General features: G+C 34.3%; 5 protein-coding genes and 1 long non-coding RNA gene across 6 annotated transcripts; 4 read left to right on the top strand and 2 right to left on the bottom strand.

Annotated features, from left to right (window-relative positions):
* The first annotated feature begins 616 nt into the window (after nucleotides 1-616).
* LOC107366423 (adipocyte plasma membrane-associated protein) lies at nucleotides 617-2,982 on the top strand. Its single transcript, XM_015934019.3, has 2 exons — nucleotides 617-1,204; nucleotides 1,967-2,982. The coding sequence occupies exons 1-2, from the start codon at nucleotides 847-849 to the stop codon at nucleotides 2,893-2,895; spliced, it is 1,287 nt and encodes a 428-aa protein (XP_015789505.1). The 5' UTR covers nucleotides 617-846; the 3' UTR covers nucleotides 2,896-2,982.
* Nucleotides 2,962-6,200, bottom strand: defl (Integrator complex subunit 7). The gene has a single exon (XM_015934018.3). The coding sequence runs from the start codon at nucleotides 6,076-6,078 to the stop codon at nucleotides 3,226-3,228; it is 2,853 nt and encodes a 950-aa protein (XP_015789504.1). The 5' UTR covers nucleotides 6,079-6,200; the 3' UTR covers nucleotides 2,962-3,225.
* A 498-nt stretch (nucleotides 6,201-6,698) lies between these two features.
* On the top strand, nucleotides 6,699-13,025 carry Taf1 (TATA-box binding protein associated factor 1). Its single transcript, XM_015934017.3, has 3 exons — nucleotides 6,699-7,135; nucleotides 7,217-9,192; nucleotides 9,275-13,025. The coding sequence occupies exons 1-3, from the start codon at nucleotides 6,874-6,876 to the stop codon at nucleotides 12,746-12,748; spliced, it is 5,712 nt and encodes a 1,903-aa protein (XP_015789503.1). The 5' UTR covers nucleotides 6,699-6,873; the 3' UTR covers nucleotides 12,749-13,025.
* A 290-nt stretch (nucleotides 13,026-13,315) lies between these two features.
* Nucleotides 13,316-14,839, top strand: rngo (DNA damage inducible 1 homolog rngo). The gene is made up of 3 exons (XM_015934021.3): nucleotides 13,316-13,636; nucleotides 13,704-14,351; nucleotides 14,433-14,839. Exons 1-3 carry the CDS (start codon nucleotides 13,441-13,443, stop codon nucleotides 14,678-14,680), a joined length of 1,092 nt encoding a protein of 363 aa, XP_015789507.1. The 5' UTR covers nucleotides 13,316-13,440; the 3' UTR covers nucleotides 14,681-14,839.
* Nucleotides 14,840-15,506: 667 nt separating this feature from the next.
* Nucleotides 15,507-17,324, top strand: LOC107366375 (pancreatic lipase-related protein 2-like). The gene is made up of 2 exons (XM_015933962.3): nucleotides 15,507-16,290; nucleotides 16,690-17,324. The coding sequence occupies exons 1-2, from the start codon at nucleotides 15,627-15,629 to the stop codon at nucleotides 17,145-17,147; spliced, it is 1,122 nt and encodes a 373-aa protein (XP_015789448.1). The 5' UTR covers nucleotides 15,507-15,626; the 3' UTR covers nucleotides 17,148-17,324.
* LOC112539313 (uncharacterized) lies at nucleotides 17,200-18,709 on the bottom strand. The gene is made up of 2 exons (XR_003083075.2): nucleotides 18,347-18,709; nucleotides 17,200-17,438 (listed from the first exon to the last, which is right to left on the bottom strand). It is a non-coding gene; the product is annotated as an uncharacterized LOC112539313 (long non-coding RNA).
* Between the last annotated feature and the right edge of the window lie 125 nt (nucleotides 18,710-18,834).

Consider the following 18,834-nt stretch of genomic DNA (forward strand, 5'->3'; position numbering starts at 1 on the left):
GTTTACTTTACCTTCTTTCCTTAACTTGACAGTATTTTTCTTGTCTCCAGGTTAACCAAGTTTATCATCCAATAACCCATCAACCTGATTGTTAACATTTTGGCTTTTACATTGGACATCGTATAAAAAACTAGTTAACCTTGTCGATTGAGTTGTCTCTATCGGCTTTTGCTTTTCCTTTCACTCCTCAAAGCAGACAAGCAAGAAACAATCTGGTTGTCTAGCCATTTTCACCATTTTTAAAAAAAAACTAATTCATTTAGAGAAGTAATCATTTTTCATTCCTCAAAATATTCACCTGTATTTTGTTCAATTACAACTCGTTTTTTGGCAAAAAAGAGCCCTCTATTGACAGAGACGATTAAATGGGAAAAAACCAATTTTAACGCGTTTGCAAAAATCATCGAAGCTGCAAGTTGGTACAAAGTAGTCGGTGACAAGCCACTCGTCAAATTATCTTTGATTGCTGGATAGCTTTTAATATAAATTAAATTAACAATGGAAACCTCGATTTGTTTTTGATTACATAGTTTGAAATAATATAAATAGATGGAGTTGTTCCAATTTTTCTTTGCTTGTTTTTGCTGAAAAATCGAGGTATTACTTAATCAATTTCCAACCTGATCACTGATCAAACCCTTTAAAGCAATAATCTTCATATAATTTTTATCAATTATACGTTCTTAGCTTTACAAGTGCACCTTTCAGTATTTTGTTTATTCCAATTAGTTTGCATTTCTGTGCTGATTTTATACTGTTTACAAATACTTCACTATATTGTGTTGATTGATTTTCTTGTTATACTTTGTTGAATTTGGTCAGTGATCATCTTTTTGTGCAATCAACATGGGACTCTTTAGCAGCTGTTGGAGTCTAACCATAAGACTACTTATAACTGCAAGCATATTACTTGTAATACTGCCTAATCTACCAGATAATCTATTCCCTTCATTCCCATTGGATCCTGTTTCTTATGATATGCCAAAAATTGATAATTTTTTTACAAAAGTCAAGTGGAATTCATTGATTAGCGATAAAGCCGTCCCTATATTAAAATCGAAAATAATTGGACCCGAAGCATTAGCTGTCAAAGGAAACAAAATTTATACAGGTTTAGGTGATGGTCGACTCGTTGTTATTGATAAAGAAAGTCTCAATATAAAAACAATAGCTAATTTAGCTGATCCAAATGCAATAGGCTGTGGTAAGTTAATATTTCAAGATCATTATTAAACTGGATGTTTGACTATTTGGCTGTCTGATTATCTGATGATGGCAATCAAGATGCTTTGCAAACTCTCGAAGCAGACATATTGCTTTAACTTAAGCTTTAATAAAATATGACATCGGATGACATTTGCAGCAATGCTTTTAAAATTGTGATAATGCAACAAATGAGCCACACTTTTTTGTAATGCCATCTCCTAATAACTAATTCAAATCAAGTTATCATCGATATTAGTTCATTCAGAGGTATAAGTTAATTATAAGAATATGAGTTTATGTTGATTAGTTTGTTTAGGCCGAAATATTGCAATAATTATTGTCAAAGATGGTGTCACTTTTTTGCATTTTGTATCACAGTTTTAACAGTTTTTATATTAGACTTGAACTCTCCTTTGATTCATTGATGTTGTAAGTTTTAGTTTGTTAATTGCTTACGTTAATCATTAGATTATCGCCTCGTGTTTTTAGACAGCTGTTTGATAAATAGCCAATGTTACTTATCTTTTATTGATATTTTATCCAACCCTTTTATTTGTTATCATTGATAACTCATCAACTGCAGCTTTTATGTAGAAGCATTAGAAAAGTTGATACCTCGATGTTATTGTATTGTTTACCTTTGGATTTTATTGATTTTCAATACTATGGAATCCATTGAATGCAGAATGATAAAGAGTGGTTGTAAAGAGATCTGAAATCTAATCATGGTTGTCCTCTCTGTCTCTCTATTTTAACTTAGGAGATAATATCATTAAGAATACTTCTACATGTGGCCGTGTCTTAGGATTACGATTCGGTGATGACAGTAAATTATATTTTGTTGATGGAGCCAAAGGTCTTTACTCGTATGATCTTGAAATCAACAAGCTCAGTCACATTGCTCTTGGAAGCTCGACTCCATGGAAAGGAATTTATAATAGTTTAGTTTTTGATCCAAAAGATAATGATCTGGTTTACATATCTGTTTCAAGCAACCGTTGGACATTGGATGGAATTTTATGGTCTTACTTAGAGATGAGACCTGATGGCTTTGTTTTAGCAGTTAATATAAAAACGGGAAGCGTCCACAAAATTTTGGAAGGACATATATTTTACAATGGATTAGATATTAGTCCGGATAAAAGTTCACTTCTTGTATCAGTTACCGGCGAATATAAAATTCTCAAAGTGGATCTTGACATCATCAAAGAATCGATTCAAACGGACAAGCCTGTCACTAGTGTTCAAGTTCTCGTTGATGGTTTACCTGGAGCTCCCGACAATATTCACGTATTTGCTAATGAATTGTATATTGCTATGCCAGCATTACGATTGAACTCAACTTTACTAGACAATCTATCCAGTTTGCCAAACGTAAGGAAGGCCGTTGGACGTCTAGCAAATCTTCTTAGTCGATTGCTTATCTTAATTTCCGAGAAAGTTTATTCGCATCCTAAATTGCAATATTTAAGTGTAGAACTGCTTAGTGGTCATGTTTTAACTTATGCTATGCCAAAAGCATCAGGTGTCTTGATTGTTGACGCTAATACTGGCAAACTCAAAAGAATACTCGGTTCAGTTTATCCATTGATTGCAGATGCAACACTAGATACCAATTCAGGCGATCTTTACTTAGGTTCATTTAAAAACGATTATCTCCTCAAGATCAAAGCCAAAGATCTAAAATAATTGCATTATAATCAAAAAGTTAGGTCTATTGTGTCTAACTCTTTGTGAAGACGAAAAAATAATAACTTCTTTTTAACATTCCAGAAACGCTTGTTTATTATTTTCTTCAATTGGAAACCCAAAGATTTTATCAGCTTTTCCTAGAATATAAGAAATTGTTCAAATTTAACGAAGAACGAATGTACATGAAAATTGAATTGTCAAGATTTATAGTAATGATGAAGATCAGCTTGGTGAGATGTGATGCGAGAAGGAAGTATCCATAAAAAATTATAAATAATCGCGGATTATGCAGCTGTTAAGGTGGCAGTAGAAAATGAAATCATACTTTCATTTGTTCGACAGATCCTCATGCACTTTGACTGATAAGTTAACAACTGGTCCAGTCTTCCACTGAGCTTCATTTTCATCTATAATTGAAGCTTCAATGTTAATTGAATGAATTCCCACCGTGGTCAATGCGAGTAAAAATTGCTCTTGGAAATAATCATTATGAGGAGTTACCAAAGATTGAAGGCTAACATTAGTATCTAAAGGTTTACCCAATTGGTCAACGGGTCCACTTCCAGTTTTATTTACGAGACAGCTATTCACATTCAGCATTACTTTAGACACATTCCTTAAAATGCGACAAGATGCACCATAAACTATTACACCCTCAACTTTGAGAGCAAAATTAGTATTAGCTTGAGTTACTATTGGGTCACTCGGTGTTTTGGGAACAGGAGAGATGGCCAATTTAATACAAGTATTCTGAATTGATTGGAAAAATAGTCTTGGTATACAAAGCGGAACTTGAAGTAACTTTATAGACAAGGCGAGTAAGGTTGCGATATGTTTACAGTCAATCAGATTTCCTAGGGAATTTTTTTGATCGCTTAAACGAGTTCGAACTATCTTGGAGATTTCGTGGCATGCAGCATTCAATTTGCTGTATTCAATTGACGTCTCTATTGAATCGGTAACACGATCACTTTCAAGGTGCGTGTCCTTGTTGACAAAGAGAGAACTCAGCCGATTAGTCTGAAAGACTGATTCAATTGCCTCGGCAACGATTGTACAGCTATGTTGGATTAATTGAAGATGAGAAAGTGTTTCATTATCTGCATTGAAGGATGTTTGATAGAGACAACTATAAGCATCAGCCAAAGATCGGAAATCTTTAGCACATTTCCTCATTTGAGAAACAACAGAACCACATTTCATTAGTTCATCTCTGGATGTTGTAGCTGCTGTACCAGCAATAGCTGGAGCCGGTGAGGTTCTGATTAAATTACAAGACTGTCTTAATGCTGCGTGAGCTCTTAATAATTTACATCGCAGTCGAACATATTCACCAGCAAAGATGAGACAGTAAGAGCCTGAACCAGAAGCTTTAAGAGCTGAGAGAGCTTCTGAGTAAAATGTGATGGCTTGGACCAGACTATTAGTTAATTGTGGTCCCTCTGATGAATTCACTAAGAGACTTTCAGCCAGAGAAATTTTGAAGAGACTAAGCATCCAAAAGTGAACGTTTTCAGATGAAGCAGAATTTTGAAGAAGTTCACAAAAAATTTGAGATACATGATAATGACCATATCTCATAGCTTGTCGAATGATCTTGAAATAGAACCAATGACTTCTGCCTTTAAGATGTTGAACGAATTCGGAGGAGCATTTTATGTCGAGTCGCGTCGATGTTTGAAAATGTAATGTTAAAAGTTGAGACAAAATTGATTCATCCACTTTTTCATCAAGACTAAGTTTGATAATCATCTGGGAAAGATGAATTAGAAAATCAGGACTTATGTTAAGATGCTGTAATGAGCAGAATATTTGACATGTGTAGCCAATCCATTGATTTGACAGATTTCCAGATTTTAGTTTTGATTCCAGGCAGGATACTAATTGATCTGCAACAGTTTCATCACTATTACACATATTTTTAATGCAAACACAAATTATTTTATTTGACTCTTCATCCTGTTCGCTACTTGGAATTTCATGTTCTTGAGTCGCTTGAGAGTTGATAAAATTTTGTAGATATTGAATGGTTTGAGCTTTAATCCTGTCAGAATGTCGAGATAATGCAGTCATCAGCTGGAATGATACAGCTATGAGGCGCAAATTTTTTCTTATCTCCGTTACTTGAGTTGATTTAAGACAATCATTGTGAACCGTTAAGCAAAGCTTTTCAAGTTCTTGATAAAAAGGTTCAATATAATTAACATCCGCAGCAAGTAAACATGGACATTTGACTAGATAAACAAAAATTGCCATAATACGCGAAAGTAAAGTTGGATTTTTTGATAAAGCTGGGATAATGAAGTGTACACAGTGCAAAAAGTCTTGGACATTTTCTTTTGACCACAAGTGAGGACTTGTGCGAGCCATAGTTGTAAGTTCTTTTATGATACTCATTTTAACCACGGGACGTGTATCATGGCGAAAATGTTTCAAAAGTAAAGAAATATGGTCAGGTATGGCGAAAAGTGAAGTTGTTGCGATGTAAGTTAAAGTATTAAGGATTGCACAAGCAAATTTGTCAGAGTTTTCATCGGATAAAAAGGAAAGACAAGCGTCTTTGACATCTTTAGCAACCTGAGAATTGTAATGAGAATGGTGCAGAACCGAGAGTAATCTGATTTTCTTTTCCATTGGTGTTTCAGATTTAGATAATAGTGTTAGAACTTTAGGATAAATGCTCAGAGCAAAATCAACCGATCTTTTAGAAAAGGCTGCAGCAGCTTGAACTGCTGATAGTGATTCAGTTTGGTCCTCAGCGTCCAGTGAATGACGAATAACATGGTGAATATTTTTTCTTTCCGCAATAATACAAGAAATGCTTGCAAGAGCTCGTAAAGTTATACTCCGAGCAATAGGATCATTAGAATAGGTAACATTAAATAAACGGCGAACAAATTCATCCATGTTTATAATCTTATCCAAATGTTTCTCACTTTCATGGATAACTTTGAGAATGAGAAGACGAGAAAAGTTTGAACCATTGCGAAAAACATCAGCCAATTTAAGAGATGCCGAGTTAATCAGAATGGGAAAAGGATATCGTATAAAAAGCCAAGGAAAACCAACAATGGCCTCACACTCCTCACCCATTTTTCCACTTCGCAAACCTTTATCAAGCTCACTTAGCAAACTATTGGCATCCAAGTTAGGATGATCATCCAACTGGGAAGAGTTCATTTTGACGTTGACACAGTGAAATACAATCAAACACAATTTAATTGATAATTTTTACAATTTTCAAAATAAGTTGTCATTCACTTTCTACAAATTTTATTATTGTAGCCATAGCTTATAACCGGCTAATCTGTGCTACAAATTTCTTGCCGCCAAATTCGAAAACTAAATTGAATTCATTCCTTCATTACTTTCTTTTTGAATATATCTTTGCATTTAACTTAAAAGTAAACAATTAGCTAATGATCGATCATGAAAATTACTGATAGACCAAACAAATCAAGAGAATAAAAATAAATTTTCATTTTCATTTATTATCGAGTTGAAAAGCTTGTAAAGCGAATTGATAGCTCGTATTTTTTCTCATTGGATTTTGAAAACTTAAAATCAATTAATTGCATTCACAACTTATTTTCAGCTTAAATAATCATGAAAATTCAATAATTTATATTTCTGTTGTTGAATGTTTCTACAAAAAATATTTTTATTACTCTTTGCTTCCTGAAAATTACGTCTGACCGCCAAAAAGTAAGTAGAAACTGACTGTCGATAGGTGGCGATATGCGTGCACTTGCGTAGTCTGAAGGATTGAATTTATAAATCTTGATTTATAGCAAAATGTGCAGAATATTTAGAATGTAAATTGTGACAATTTCAACTTTAAACTGGCAAATGATTGTCTTTTTTTATTATTCTGATCATTTTGCTTCTTGTTATCAGCTTGTTATTCAATTGTTTATGCATTGTTTTTTTGTTTACGTGAAGAAACCAAGAAACTCTTCACCTTAAACTTCAAATATGAGTGATTCAAAGGATGATGAGGACTATCCATTGAGTTTTGCAAATTTCCTCTTTGGAAATATCGATGAAAAAGGTGAATTGGTTGATGATTTTCTTGATGAGGATACTAGAAAACAGTTACGACAGCTTGAACAACTTGGAATTGGTGGAAGTTTGTTGAATGACTTGAGGAGAGAAGCTAAAGCAAAAGATGGAGGGAATGACGGTGACAGTTCTAACAAAGACTCACAATCGGATTCAAACTTGGATGATAAATCAGGTAAATAGACTTACTACTACTAAAGTTCAAGTTGCAGCTAAATTGTTGTTTATAATTTGATATTCTATTTCTTTTATTTAGATAACAAATCAGAAAATAGTGACGATGTCGACTTTGATGCTAAATCCCCGTCTGCCATTGACTATTCTGATATCAATGAGATGGTTGAAGATGACGAGGAAGCAAAATTCAAAGAAGCTCTTACTATTTTACCATTTAAAATGCCAACAGCTCCTGTGAAAGCCGTCGCCAAGCCTAAAATTCTTGATGATGATGATTACGATGATTCGTCGTCTGATGAAAAGGATACAGATTCACAAACCAAAGATAAAGATTCAGAGTCTGAAAAACATTCAGTCCTATCGCCAAATAGTCAGAGTAAAGATGCGTCCAACAGCAGCAAGAAAAAACTCGATACTCCATTAGCTGCTATGCTACCCTCTAATTACGAGGACTGTAATGTAACTGATCTTTTCCCTGAATTTAGACATAATAAGGTGTTGAGGTTTTCTCGTCTTTTTGGACCAGGAAAATTAGCCAACTTACCTCAAATTTGGAAGAATGTTAAAAGTAAAAAGAATAAGAAAAAACTTCTACAATTAATGGCCATGCAAAATTCAGAAGATATGAAAGATTTAGATATCTCTGATGAACGAGATAATTCCGACAGTGAGCGAAGGAAAAAAGATTTTGACCTCCAAATACCAACAACTATTGATCCAAATCAACTCGATTCAGATGATGAAGAAAGACTAAAAAAGCCTATGCAGCTTCGAGACAGCTCAGGTCGTGATGGATCTGGTTCATCTGATGAAAGTAAACCAAGAATTGCTGATTGGAGATACGGACCAGCACAACTTTGGTATGATATGCTAGGAGTTCCTGATTCAGGAGATACATTTGATTATGGATTCAAAATCAGTGAAGATGGTCGAAGAATCAGAACTTCTACTGGTGATTCATGTGAAGAGTCTCTTAACGGTGATAGTATTGATGATCCGGATGATTGTTTTCATATGGTTACCCAAATGCAATGGGAAGACGATATCATTTGGAACGGTGAAGAAATCAAGCAGAAAGTTTTAGCTAAATTAAATGACAAATATCATGCCGCCGGGTGGGTACCTAGTGGTCATTCAAGAACCGCATCAGCTTTCACTCAACAAGTTCGAGGTACATCGATTGGTACTCCAGTTCCAAAACCTACTTCACTCTTGAGTAATGCTCCAGTTAGCTCAAAAGGCCAAAGAGGAGATAAACAAAAGAATGAAACTCAAGAACAAGAGAAAGATGAGACTTGGTACTCGATTTTCCCTGTTGAAAATGAAGAACTAGTTTATGGACTCTGGGAAGATGATATAATCTGGGATGCTGAGGCTATGAATAAGATTCCAGAACCAAGAATTCTCACGTTAGATCCTAACGATGAAAATATTGTCCTTGGTATTCCAGATGATGTCGACCCTAATGCTGTTCGACCAAAAGAAGCTCAACCAATTCCATTAAAAGAAAAGAAAGAGCACCATTTAAGAAAATCTCGTATTCTTTTAGGAAAAGCCGGTGTTATTGCAGAACAAGAACCAGACTCACCTCCACCTCCGCCAACCACTGAAAAGGATCCATTTAATATTTCAAATGATGAATTCTACAATCTAAAATTAACTCAAGATACAGCACTTAAACCAACTGTTGGAGGCAATCTCATTCAACATTCCATTCCTGCGTTGGAACTTCGTCAACCTTTCTTCCCAACCTTTATGGGTCCCTTCAAATTACGTACTTTCCATCGTCCTCCTATGAAAAGATTTTCTCATGGTATGATCGCAGATACTTTACCACACGGTGTTGTTCCTCTGCTCAAGCACATGAAGAAAAAAGCTAAACAACGAGAACAAGAACGATTAGCCTCAGGAGGTGGTGAAATGTTCTTTATGAGAGCGCCTGAAGATTTATCTGGTAAAGATGGAGACCTTATTCTTTGTGAATACTCTGAAGAACATCCTCCTCTTATGATGCAAGTAGGAATGGCGACAATGATTAAAAACTACTATAAAAGAGTGAGTTTTTTTACCAATAAAACATTTATCATTTGCATTATTATTTTGTACTCAATTTTTCATTTGATTCTTCTTTGTACAGAAACCAGGCAAAGATGGAGGAACTCCTAATTATAAATACGGAGAGTTAGCTTATGCTCACACATCACCTTTCCTGGGTAATTTAGCTTTGGGTCAAACCCTTCAAGCACTTGAGAATAATCTTTTCAGAGCACCAATATACGAGCACAAAGTTCCTGATTCTGATTTTTTGGTTATCCGAACAAGAAACAGCTATTTCATTCGTGAAGTCGAGACAATATTTACATCTGGACAAACTCTTCCTTTATTTGAAGTGCCTGGTCCAAACTCCAAAAAAGCTAATAACTTTATTCGTGACTTTTTACAAGTCTTTATTTACCGTTTATTTTGGAAAAGTACTGATAACCCTAGACGAATAAAAATGGAAGATATCAAAAAAGCTTTTCCTTCTCACTCTGAAAGCTCTATTCGGAAACGATTAAAGCTTTGTGCTGATTTCAAAAGAACTGGTAACGGATTAGATTCTAACTGGTGGGTGCTAAAATCAGAATTCAGATTACCTACTGAAGATGAAATGAGAGCTTTGGTTTCTCCTGAACAATGTTGTGCATACTACAGTATGTTGGCTGCAGAGCAACGGTTAAAAGATGCCGGTTATGGTGAAAAATCTCTCTTTGCTGCAGAAGATGAGAATGATGAAGAATTACAACTTAAAATGGATGATGAAGTGAAAGCTGCCCCATGGAATACAACAAGAGCCTTCATTGCTGCAATGAAAGGCAAATGTCTTCTTCAGTTAAATGGTGTTGCTGATCCAACAGGTTGCGGTGAAGGTTTTTCATACATAAGAATACCCAATAAACCTCAAATATCCAAAGAGGATGGTCCAAAAGATCCCACTCCTAAAAAGACTGTTACAGGTACTGACGCCGATCTAAGAAGATTGCCTCTTAATCAAGCTAAAAATTTGCTTCGTAAATTCGGAGTTCCTGAAGATGAAATCAAAAAATTATCTCGGTGGGAGGTTATCGATGTGGTTCGTACACTTTCCACTGAAAAAGCCAAAGCTGGATCAGAGCAGATGAGTAAATTTGCTCGTGGTAATCGTTTCTCAATTGCTGAGCATCAAGAACGATATAAAGAGGAATGTCAACGAATATTTGAGTTACAAAACAGAGTACTTTCATCCTACGAAATTTTATCTACTGATGATGAAGAATCCGAAGAAGAAGATCTGGAAATTGAAGAAATGGGTAAAAATATTGAAAATATAATTGAAAACAAGAAGACAAGCCAAGAATTGACATTAGAGAAAGAGGAGGAAGAAAGAAAAGAACTTCATAAATTGATTATGGGAGAAGATTCTAACTTAGGAGGGGAAGATATGAAGTCTTCCAAAAAGAAATCAAAAGGAAAAGAAGACCCAAACGAGGATTCACAAAACCTGGCAGCGAGTAAAGGTCGCCTTCTCAAGATTTACCGTACTTTCAAGAATGCTCAAGGAAAAGAATACGTTAGAATCGAAACAGTAAGGAAACCTGCTGTCATTGAAACTTATGTTAAGATCAGAGAGACTAAAGATGCTGAGTATATCAAACGATTTGCTAATACACTGGATGATCAGCAGAAAGAAGATCTGAGAAGAGAGAAGAGGCGAGTTCAAGAACAGTTGAGGAGATTGAAACGGAATGCTGAAAGGGATAATGTGAAACTTGAACGAAAAGTAGTTTCAAGTCCGTTTGAACATAGTTTCAATCAAGATTCGATAGATACTGCAGATTTCTCAGCGACTTCACCAGTTTCCAATAAAGGTTTTGAACCGTCTAGAAAGAAGTTCAAAAAGGAGAAACTTAATTTGAAGGTTAAGTGTGGAGCTTGTGGTGCCCAGGGTCACATGAAAACAAATCGAGCTTGTCCTTTATATAAAGGTGGTGATGGTTATCCATCTTTGAATGTGGCCATGACTGATGAGCAAATGGAAGAAGAGGAACACACTGGTCTTGATGACGATGATTTGGTGAAAGTGGATGAAACTCGTGTAGTTTTATCAAAGAGTTTAATTAAGCATGCAGAAGAAGTTCGTCGCAAAGCAATGGTATTAAAAATACCCAAAGAAGCTGTCGCAATGAAAAGGAGGCGTCGAACAGGAACAACAGAACACTGTGATTATTTACAAAAACCTGAGTATAGAAGTGCAAACCGTCGAAGAACCGATCCATTGGTTACTCTTTCAATTATTTTGGAAAATATCTGCCTTGAAATTCGGGCAATGGAAGGAACTGAATTGTTCTGGACTCCCGTTAATCCTCGTAAAGTTCCAGATTACTTCAATATCGTTAAAAAACCAATGGATATTCAAACAATTAGGAAAAAAGTGCGTGACAAATTGTACAAAAGTCGTGAACAATTTCTTAATGATGTTCGTCTAATGTACGATAATAGTGTACTTTACAATGGTAAAATTAGCATCTTAACAACTGCGGCACAGCGAATGTTGGAATTGGCTGAAAAAAGATTGGAAGAAAAAGAGGATAGAATTACGATGTTAGAAAGATCGATCAATCCACTTTTAGATAATGACCAAGTTGCCTTTTCATTTATTCTGGACAATATTGTGACAGAGAAGCTGAAAACAATACCTGAATCATGGCCTTTCCATAAACCAGTGAATAAGAAGTTTGTCAAAAACTATTATGAAGTGATAAAAAGTCCTATTGATTTAGATACTATAATTAACAATATCAAAGACCACAAGTATCATTCAAGGGAAGACTTTTTATCTGAAGTTGAACTTATCTACAAAAATAGTGCGCTATTCAATGGACAAGATAGCCAATTCACTAAAAAAGCTGAAGAAATTTTTGAAGCAGCTAAAATAGCAATTGAAGAACAAAGTGAACAGTTGATTCAACTTGAGCAAGCCATTAAAGAAACGAAAGAAGCTGCAATGGATGCTGCTGACAATGAATCAGTCATGACTGGAGGTTTATCGAATCCCGCAAATGATGAAACAAATTCATTGCCAGACGGTGGTGAATTAACTCGTCCTGATAGCTCCGCAGCCCTTAGCATGAAAGATGATAATGAAATGTTAGATTACTTTGACGAAGCTAGTCGTAGTAGTTTCACTACAAGAACCAAAAAATTGCTTCACCAGCAAACTGTAAGTGATGATGGTAGTAATGATGAATGTGGAGATGAACCTATGCAAATGATGAACATCAACTTGGAACAAGCTCAGCCAGCTGCTGAAGATATAATTGATGAAAATTATGATCCTTCAGAATTTTTACTTGAAAAATTCAGCAAACCCCAGGCTCAACCTGTTGAAAAACCTGTAACATCATCGCCTGTGCAAGATTCATCTCAACCTTCACCTGAAACTAGTTACAGTATAGATTTTAGTAAAGACAGTGGTGAACGCAGCTTTAATGAGTCTAGAGAAGGTCAAGATGAAGATATGGAAAAGGAAGCGGAAAATGATGATAATGATAACGATAACGACAATGAAGATGAATCAGATATTTGGTTCTAAAACAATTCGGTTCAATGCAATCTGGCTCTGTAAAATCACCATCAATTATATATAAAACTGTTTATTATCATCATCTATACAAAACAAACTTCATCAACATCATATAAAATTGTACAAGCATTTTCATCATCATAGTTTGTTTTACCATCATTAAGAAATCATTATTGTCAAATTACCTTTTTTCCCTTTATATGATTCACCCTCCTTGGAAAGTTTTTAATCAAGTAAAATACAAATTTTCAATTCGTTAAAATAAATTTATGATTATTGAACTTCATATCTTGATTGTATCCTTTTTGTACTTTGAGCTTGTCAGCTCATTTTCGTGAAAAAATTCTCATTCAATGTCATAAATAATGATTTAAATCTACAATATGTAAAATTAAAATATCGATAAATTATGTTCATGAATCATGATGAACCAAAGAGTAAAGAACTTATTTACTCTTGTGATAAACCAATAAAGCTCAAACGATAGTCGATAAGATCGATCAATCTAATCCTCCTCAGTCAGATGTTTTGCTTTCTCTAACTTAAGCAGTTTAAAATTTAAACTTTTTATTTATAAAGACATTGTCAGACATTCAGTTTGTTCTGTCACAACTTTCTTACCACTTTTCAATTGATTTTTCTTGAATTACTTGATTAACACTTCTTTTGTCTTACTTTATCGTGTGAATCCATCAATAACAATGAAAGTCACCATAACTACTTTGAATGGTGATGTTTTATTCAACCTGGATGTTGCTGATGATCTTGAACTTGGTAAATTCAAAGAAGCCTGTGCACCCGATGCCGGTATTAAAGGCAACCAAATGGATATAATTTACGAAGGGGCAAGGCTGAGTGATGATGCCAAACCATTAAGCCATTATAAAATCAAAGAAGGTAACAATTCTATCCCAACAACAATTATTATCCTCGTTAGTTAACTCTATACTTTCTGTTCCATTAGGTGATGTACTTCTTGCTCAAGCTAAGGCTACAACCCCTGCATCTCCTATACCTCAAACAGGATCTTTAGGATTATCTAGACCATCAGGACTTCCAGCGGCTCCACTTCTTGATTTCAGTTCGGTTGTTATCCCTGGCGCATTGGGAGGAAATGTTTCTCGTCCCTCTGGATCTACAGGTGGCAATAGACCTTCTCGAGACGACCCTGTTTTTTTGAGAGACATGTTTTTATCAAACCCAGAACAATTAGCAATGTTGAGAAGTAATAATCCTCAATTAGCTGACGCATTAGAAAAAGGTGTGGAAGAGTTTAAACGAGTGTTTGATGAGCAAAAGAAAATGAAGGAAGAAAAGGATAGAATGCAATTAAGGTTACTTCAAGCTGACCCATTCGATCCAGAAGCTCAAAGATTGATTCAAGAGGAAATCAATCGACAAAATATTGCTTCAAACATGGAAACCGCTCTAGAATTCCATCCAGAAAGTTTTGGATCTGTGACTATGCTCTACATCAATTGTAGAGTCAATGGTCATCCTATCAAAGCTTTCGTAGATTCAGGTGCTCAATCCACTATTATGAGCTCTGGCTGTGCTGCTCGATGTAATGTCACACATTTAATTGACTCTCGTTGGTCTGGAATCGCAAAAGGTAAGTGATAAATATTTAGTGTAGAATGCACGGTGATATTAGTCGATTTGTTTAAACTTGAAACCAAATTTATTTACTTAGGTGTTGGGACTCAAAAGATCATTGGTAGAATCCATTTAGGACAAATTCAAATTGAGGAAGACTTTTTGCCCTCTTCCTTTTTGATCTTGGAACAACAGGACATGGACTTTCTCCTTGGTTTGGACATGTTGAAACGCCATCAATGTTCAATTGATTTGAAAGACAATGTCTTAATTATTGGTACTACTGGAACAAAAACAAGATTTCTCAACGAAAGTGAAATACCAACAAATGACAAATTTTCTTAAGCTAATCTTTATTTTACCTTTTTATAATAATTGTACAAATGGCAAAGTATTAAGCTGCTATTGAGCTTCAATGAAGACTTTTCTGTCCATCTCTAAATCATAGAATAGAATATTGCTATTATTTTTTACCGATATTATAAAAATCTATCAGTGTCCCAATTCTTAATTCCTTTTTATTGAAAAAATGCATTCAACGGTTTGCAGCGAGAAGTGTTTGAAAAAGCATATTTCCATATGAGGAAAAGTCGAGGAGATTATTAATAGCTTAAGTGTGTTCAATGTAGACGCGATCAAATGAAAAAAGAGACATATTTTCATTTTTATTGCTTTTATAATAAAATGTGATTTTCGAGCCAGAATATAATAATTTAATGATTTTCAAAATATCCAACCTTAAAGCAAGACTAAACTGAATAATCTGACGATTAGGCGGGTTTCTGCCGCTATACAGAATCGGTTTATTGATTGTAGTTTATGCAAGATACATGTATGATCAAAGTGCTAAATGTATTAATTTATACTATTTGACTATTTAAAACTGGATTAGTTTTTGTTTTACTTCAAATAGTAATAGTAATATACCTAAACAACCCCGATGATCGCGATTCACATTAACCTAATCCAGTAACAAGTGAAACCTATTTGCATGACTGAAATAATTCAACATTTCCCACATCTAGGTACATAAATATCATCAGTTTAGGTTTGTGCATTTATGATAATAAACAATTAAATAATTAGAGTTAAAGAACAGGTCATATTGATGAGTGGGAACGACGAGAGAGATAAAGAGTCGATAACTCTTTTCTAGACCTTAGTCTTTGCTAGTTCAATTGTTGATTTGTTTCCGTCAAACTTTGGTAAGATTAACTGCCGATTAATCCTACTTTTTATAAACATTTGTCTATGCTGTTGTACATTGGACAGCTAAATACCCTTAATCAAAATGAAAATTCAAAGCTCTATCTGCATCACAATAATCACAATAACTTTTAGTTTGATCCAACAAACTGTCGCTCAAAGAGTCTTTTTACGTAATTTAACCCAATCAGTTGTTTTACCTTGTCTTTTCCGTGTTTGTTACCCAGATGTGGGCTGCTTCTCGCCCGAGACCTTTGAATTGGTTCCAATTTTACCTCCAGTGGCTGTGTGTCCACATTCACCATCTTTCATTAGACCAAAATATCAACTTTACACAGCTAATGAGCCACGAAAAGCTAAACCTTTGACAGAACTGCCAAATGGTGTTCCACTTGGAATATCAGTTCATGGATTTACACCAACAGCCAATTCTTCATTTACTCAACTAATGAAGGAATCACTGCTCAGAGTGCGTCCTTATGTTATGACAATTGATTGGGATCGAGGAGCTAAAAATGGTGACTATGCTGGCTCATTTACAATACCAATTTTGGACGGTGTAATAGCAGCAATTAACTTACAAATGGTGGGTCGAGTTTCAGCCAATGTCATCAACACCCTCATCCATGAACGCAATCTTAACCCTAAAGACATTTACTATTACGGACACAGTTTTGGTGCTCAAATGGGTCATCATGTCTCGTATTGGTTAAGGAAAACTCATGGAATTAAAATGGGAAGAATGACAAGTAAGTTTTAAACTCATAAATTGACCAAAAATCTCAATGAATTCAATCCAATTTTGAGCATATTTTCGTCTTTTTCTGTCAATTAGCAACATAATTGTTCATTAGACAATTTCATAAATTTTTGCCTCCAAATACACGAGAAAATATGAAAAATTTTAGTGCTTAAACAAAAGTTTGAAAATTTTCTATTTTAATAACTTGATGTTTCCATCGTAAAATTATTCAAAATAACGCCATTAACAAATACATAAACAAAAGATTCTGACTTTCCTCATTAACGTTAGACGATTTCGACCGAAAATATTTTCAAATTTTCTGAGATTTGCAGATGCAATAAGAATCAATCACAAATTTTATGTTTACTTATTTCAATGTTTCTCATCGATCTGTCTTTTCTAGCTCTGGATCCTGGCGCTCCCTTCTTCTATGGTCATCCTGAACGATCATTGTCACCTGATGATGCCGATTACACTGATTGCATCCATTCATCCATTTACTTTCAATTAGCTGTTCCTCACACAGTCGGTTATTATCTTCCAGTGGCTCATAAAGATTTTTATCCCAATGGTGGAGGTGATCTTCTTTGGGCCATGCCTGGTTGTGGTGGTAACTTCTTAGCTTGGTGTTCGCACTTTAAGGCCTTAATTTATTATGATGCTGCGATTGGCAGTTCCTGTCCATTCAAAACACTTCGCTGTCCAAGAATCGCTAATTTTGAGGTTCAAGAAGATTGTGTGGAGACAGATACAGAGTTAGGCTTTAGAAGTATTCAGACCAAAGAAAGGGGCATTTACTTCAGTAAAATAGACGAGAATCCTTACGATTGTAATTTAACTCAATCACTTAAATCAATTTAAGCCTTAAATAAAATAATCTTCTGAATGCAAACCTTAACGATTTGAGGAAGTATTTATTTTGATTTCATAATTTTATTTAATATTTACGAATTTAACAAGTACATGATATTAATGTGTTATTTTACATTTGTTTTGAAGTTGAGAAGTTATTGTAATTTAAGGTAGATTATTAACAGATCATTGTATGAACAAAGAATAGAAACAAGTATCAAAAATAAATATCACAGTTTATCATATCATTATGATTTTTATTAAGAAAGTATCAATCTTTTTGTGCGAATAAATGACCACCTTTTAAATGAAAAGAGAAAATTTGATTAATATAAGTGAAGTGAATTCATTTGCAATAGAATCATGGTTTAGCTCAGATGATTAAACAACTTAAGTTCAGTGAAGTTTTCCTATTTAGTTGAATAGTGCAATATCATGTGGGGGAACTGAAATCCCAAGACAGACGATTTCGTGAAAATTCAAATGTGATTTGCAAAAGATAACATTGAAATTAGAAGCGATATTTAACTTATGATTAATTGATAAATTGTTTGGTGATGAAAAATATTCTAACAAAATCTGTCAGCGAATTGTTTTGGTCCATACAATTAACTTAAAAGTTAACCTTTGTGTTAAGTATTAGATCTCTAAATCTTTTGTAACATGCTTGAGGGAATAAACGGATCACTGACATAAAAGTTCATTAATATCTCTAGATGACTACATTAGAGAATAGAAAATTTAACCAGGAAAAGCATTTCTCTGTACAATGTGCAAGAGTTCAGTTGATTTAGGCGCAAATCGCATTTCTTACTGGTCTAAATGATTTCACGGTTAACTGTTGTAACTGTTCTGAATTAAGAAGTCTAAATAATAGCTTTGAGAAACAACTACAAATTTAAATTCATTCACCGTTATCATTCGTTTACATACAAATTATACAACTTGTCTTAATCTGTTGAACATCAATTGCTTTTAAAATTTTTTTACATTTGTTCATTTTTAAAATTGCCAAAAGATTGTAAAACGCTGTTAAACTGAAATAATTTGAATCTTGGGGATTCACCTTTAGTAATTTGACGTAATTGAATGATAACTTATTTGAACTAAATAAAGATAGAAAAGCTCGAGGAAATAAAGATGCACGTTAATCAAAACAAAGCTTTATAATTAACCAGATCTAAGGTTAAGGGAAAAAGAAAACTCACCTTAAAATTTGATTATCATCTTTTGCCTGCTCGACTAGATTTTTGAATAAATTTAAGGAGCCAAATGATTGGATCCATAGCATACTTATTGTCCCTCTTGTCTTTAACAATTGTAACATTTTCTGGATTAACTGGTCCAATTAAATCAGGATTTTCGTTGTATTTCCTATTTCTTCTCAGTTTGTATCGTTTACGATTGATTCGTTGAATGCAGAAGTGATTTGCTCGATCTTGATATGAATAATAACCAGTGCGTGTATACATGGTAGAGTTGATCTTGAGTCAGGTTTGAAAAAATCTAAATTAAACAATTAAAGAAACACAAAAAAAGACTAAGAATCACAGTAACCATCAGGAATCAAAACAGAGAAAATGAGAAATTAAAAGAAAAATTAAATATGAAAAATTCCCTCTAAAAAGTAAACGCCATCTGTTGATTTTGTTGAATAAGAAGAGTAATGTTGCATTGCACAACATTTTAATAACAC

This window comes from Tetranychus urticae, chromosome 2 (genome assembly GCF_039701765.1).
Source record: "Tetranychus urticae isolate SD_2017Ah chromosome 2, NJAU_TeUrti_SD_1.0, whole genome shotgun sequence".
NCBI classification, from domain to species: Eukaryota; Metazoa; Arthropoda; class Arachnida; order Trombidiformes; family Tetranychidae; genus Tetranychus; species Tetranychus urticae.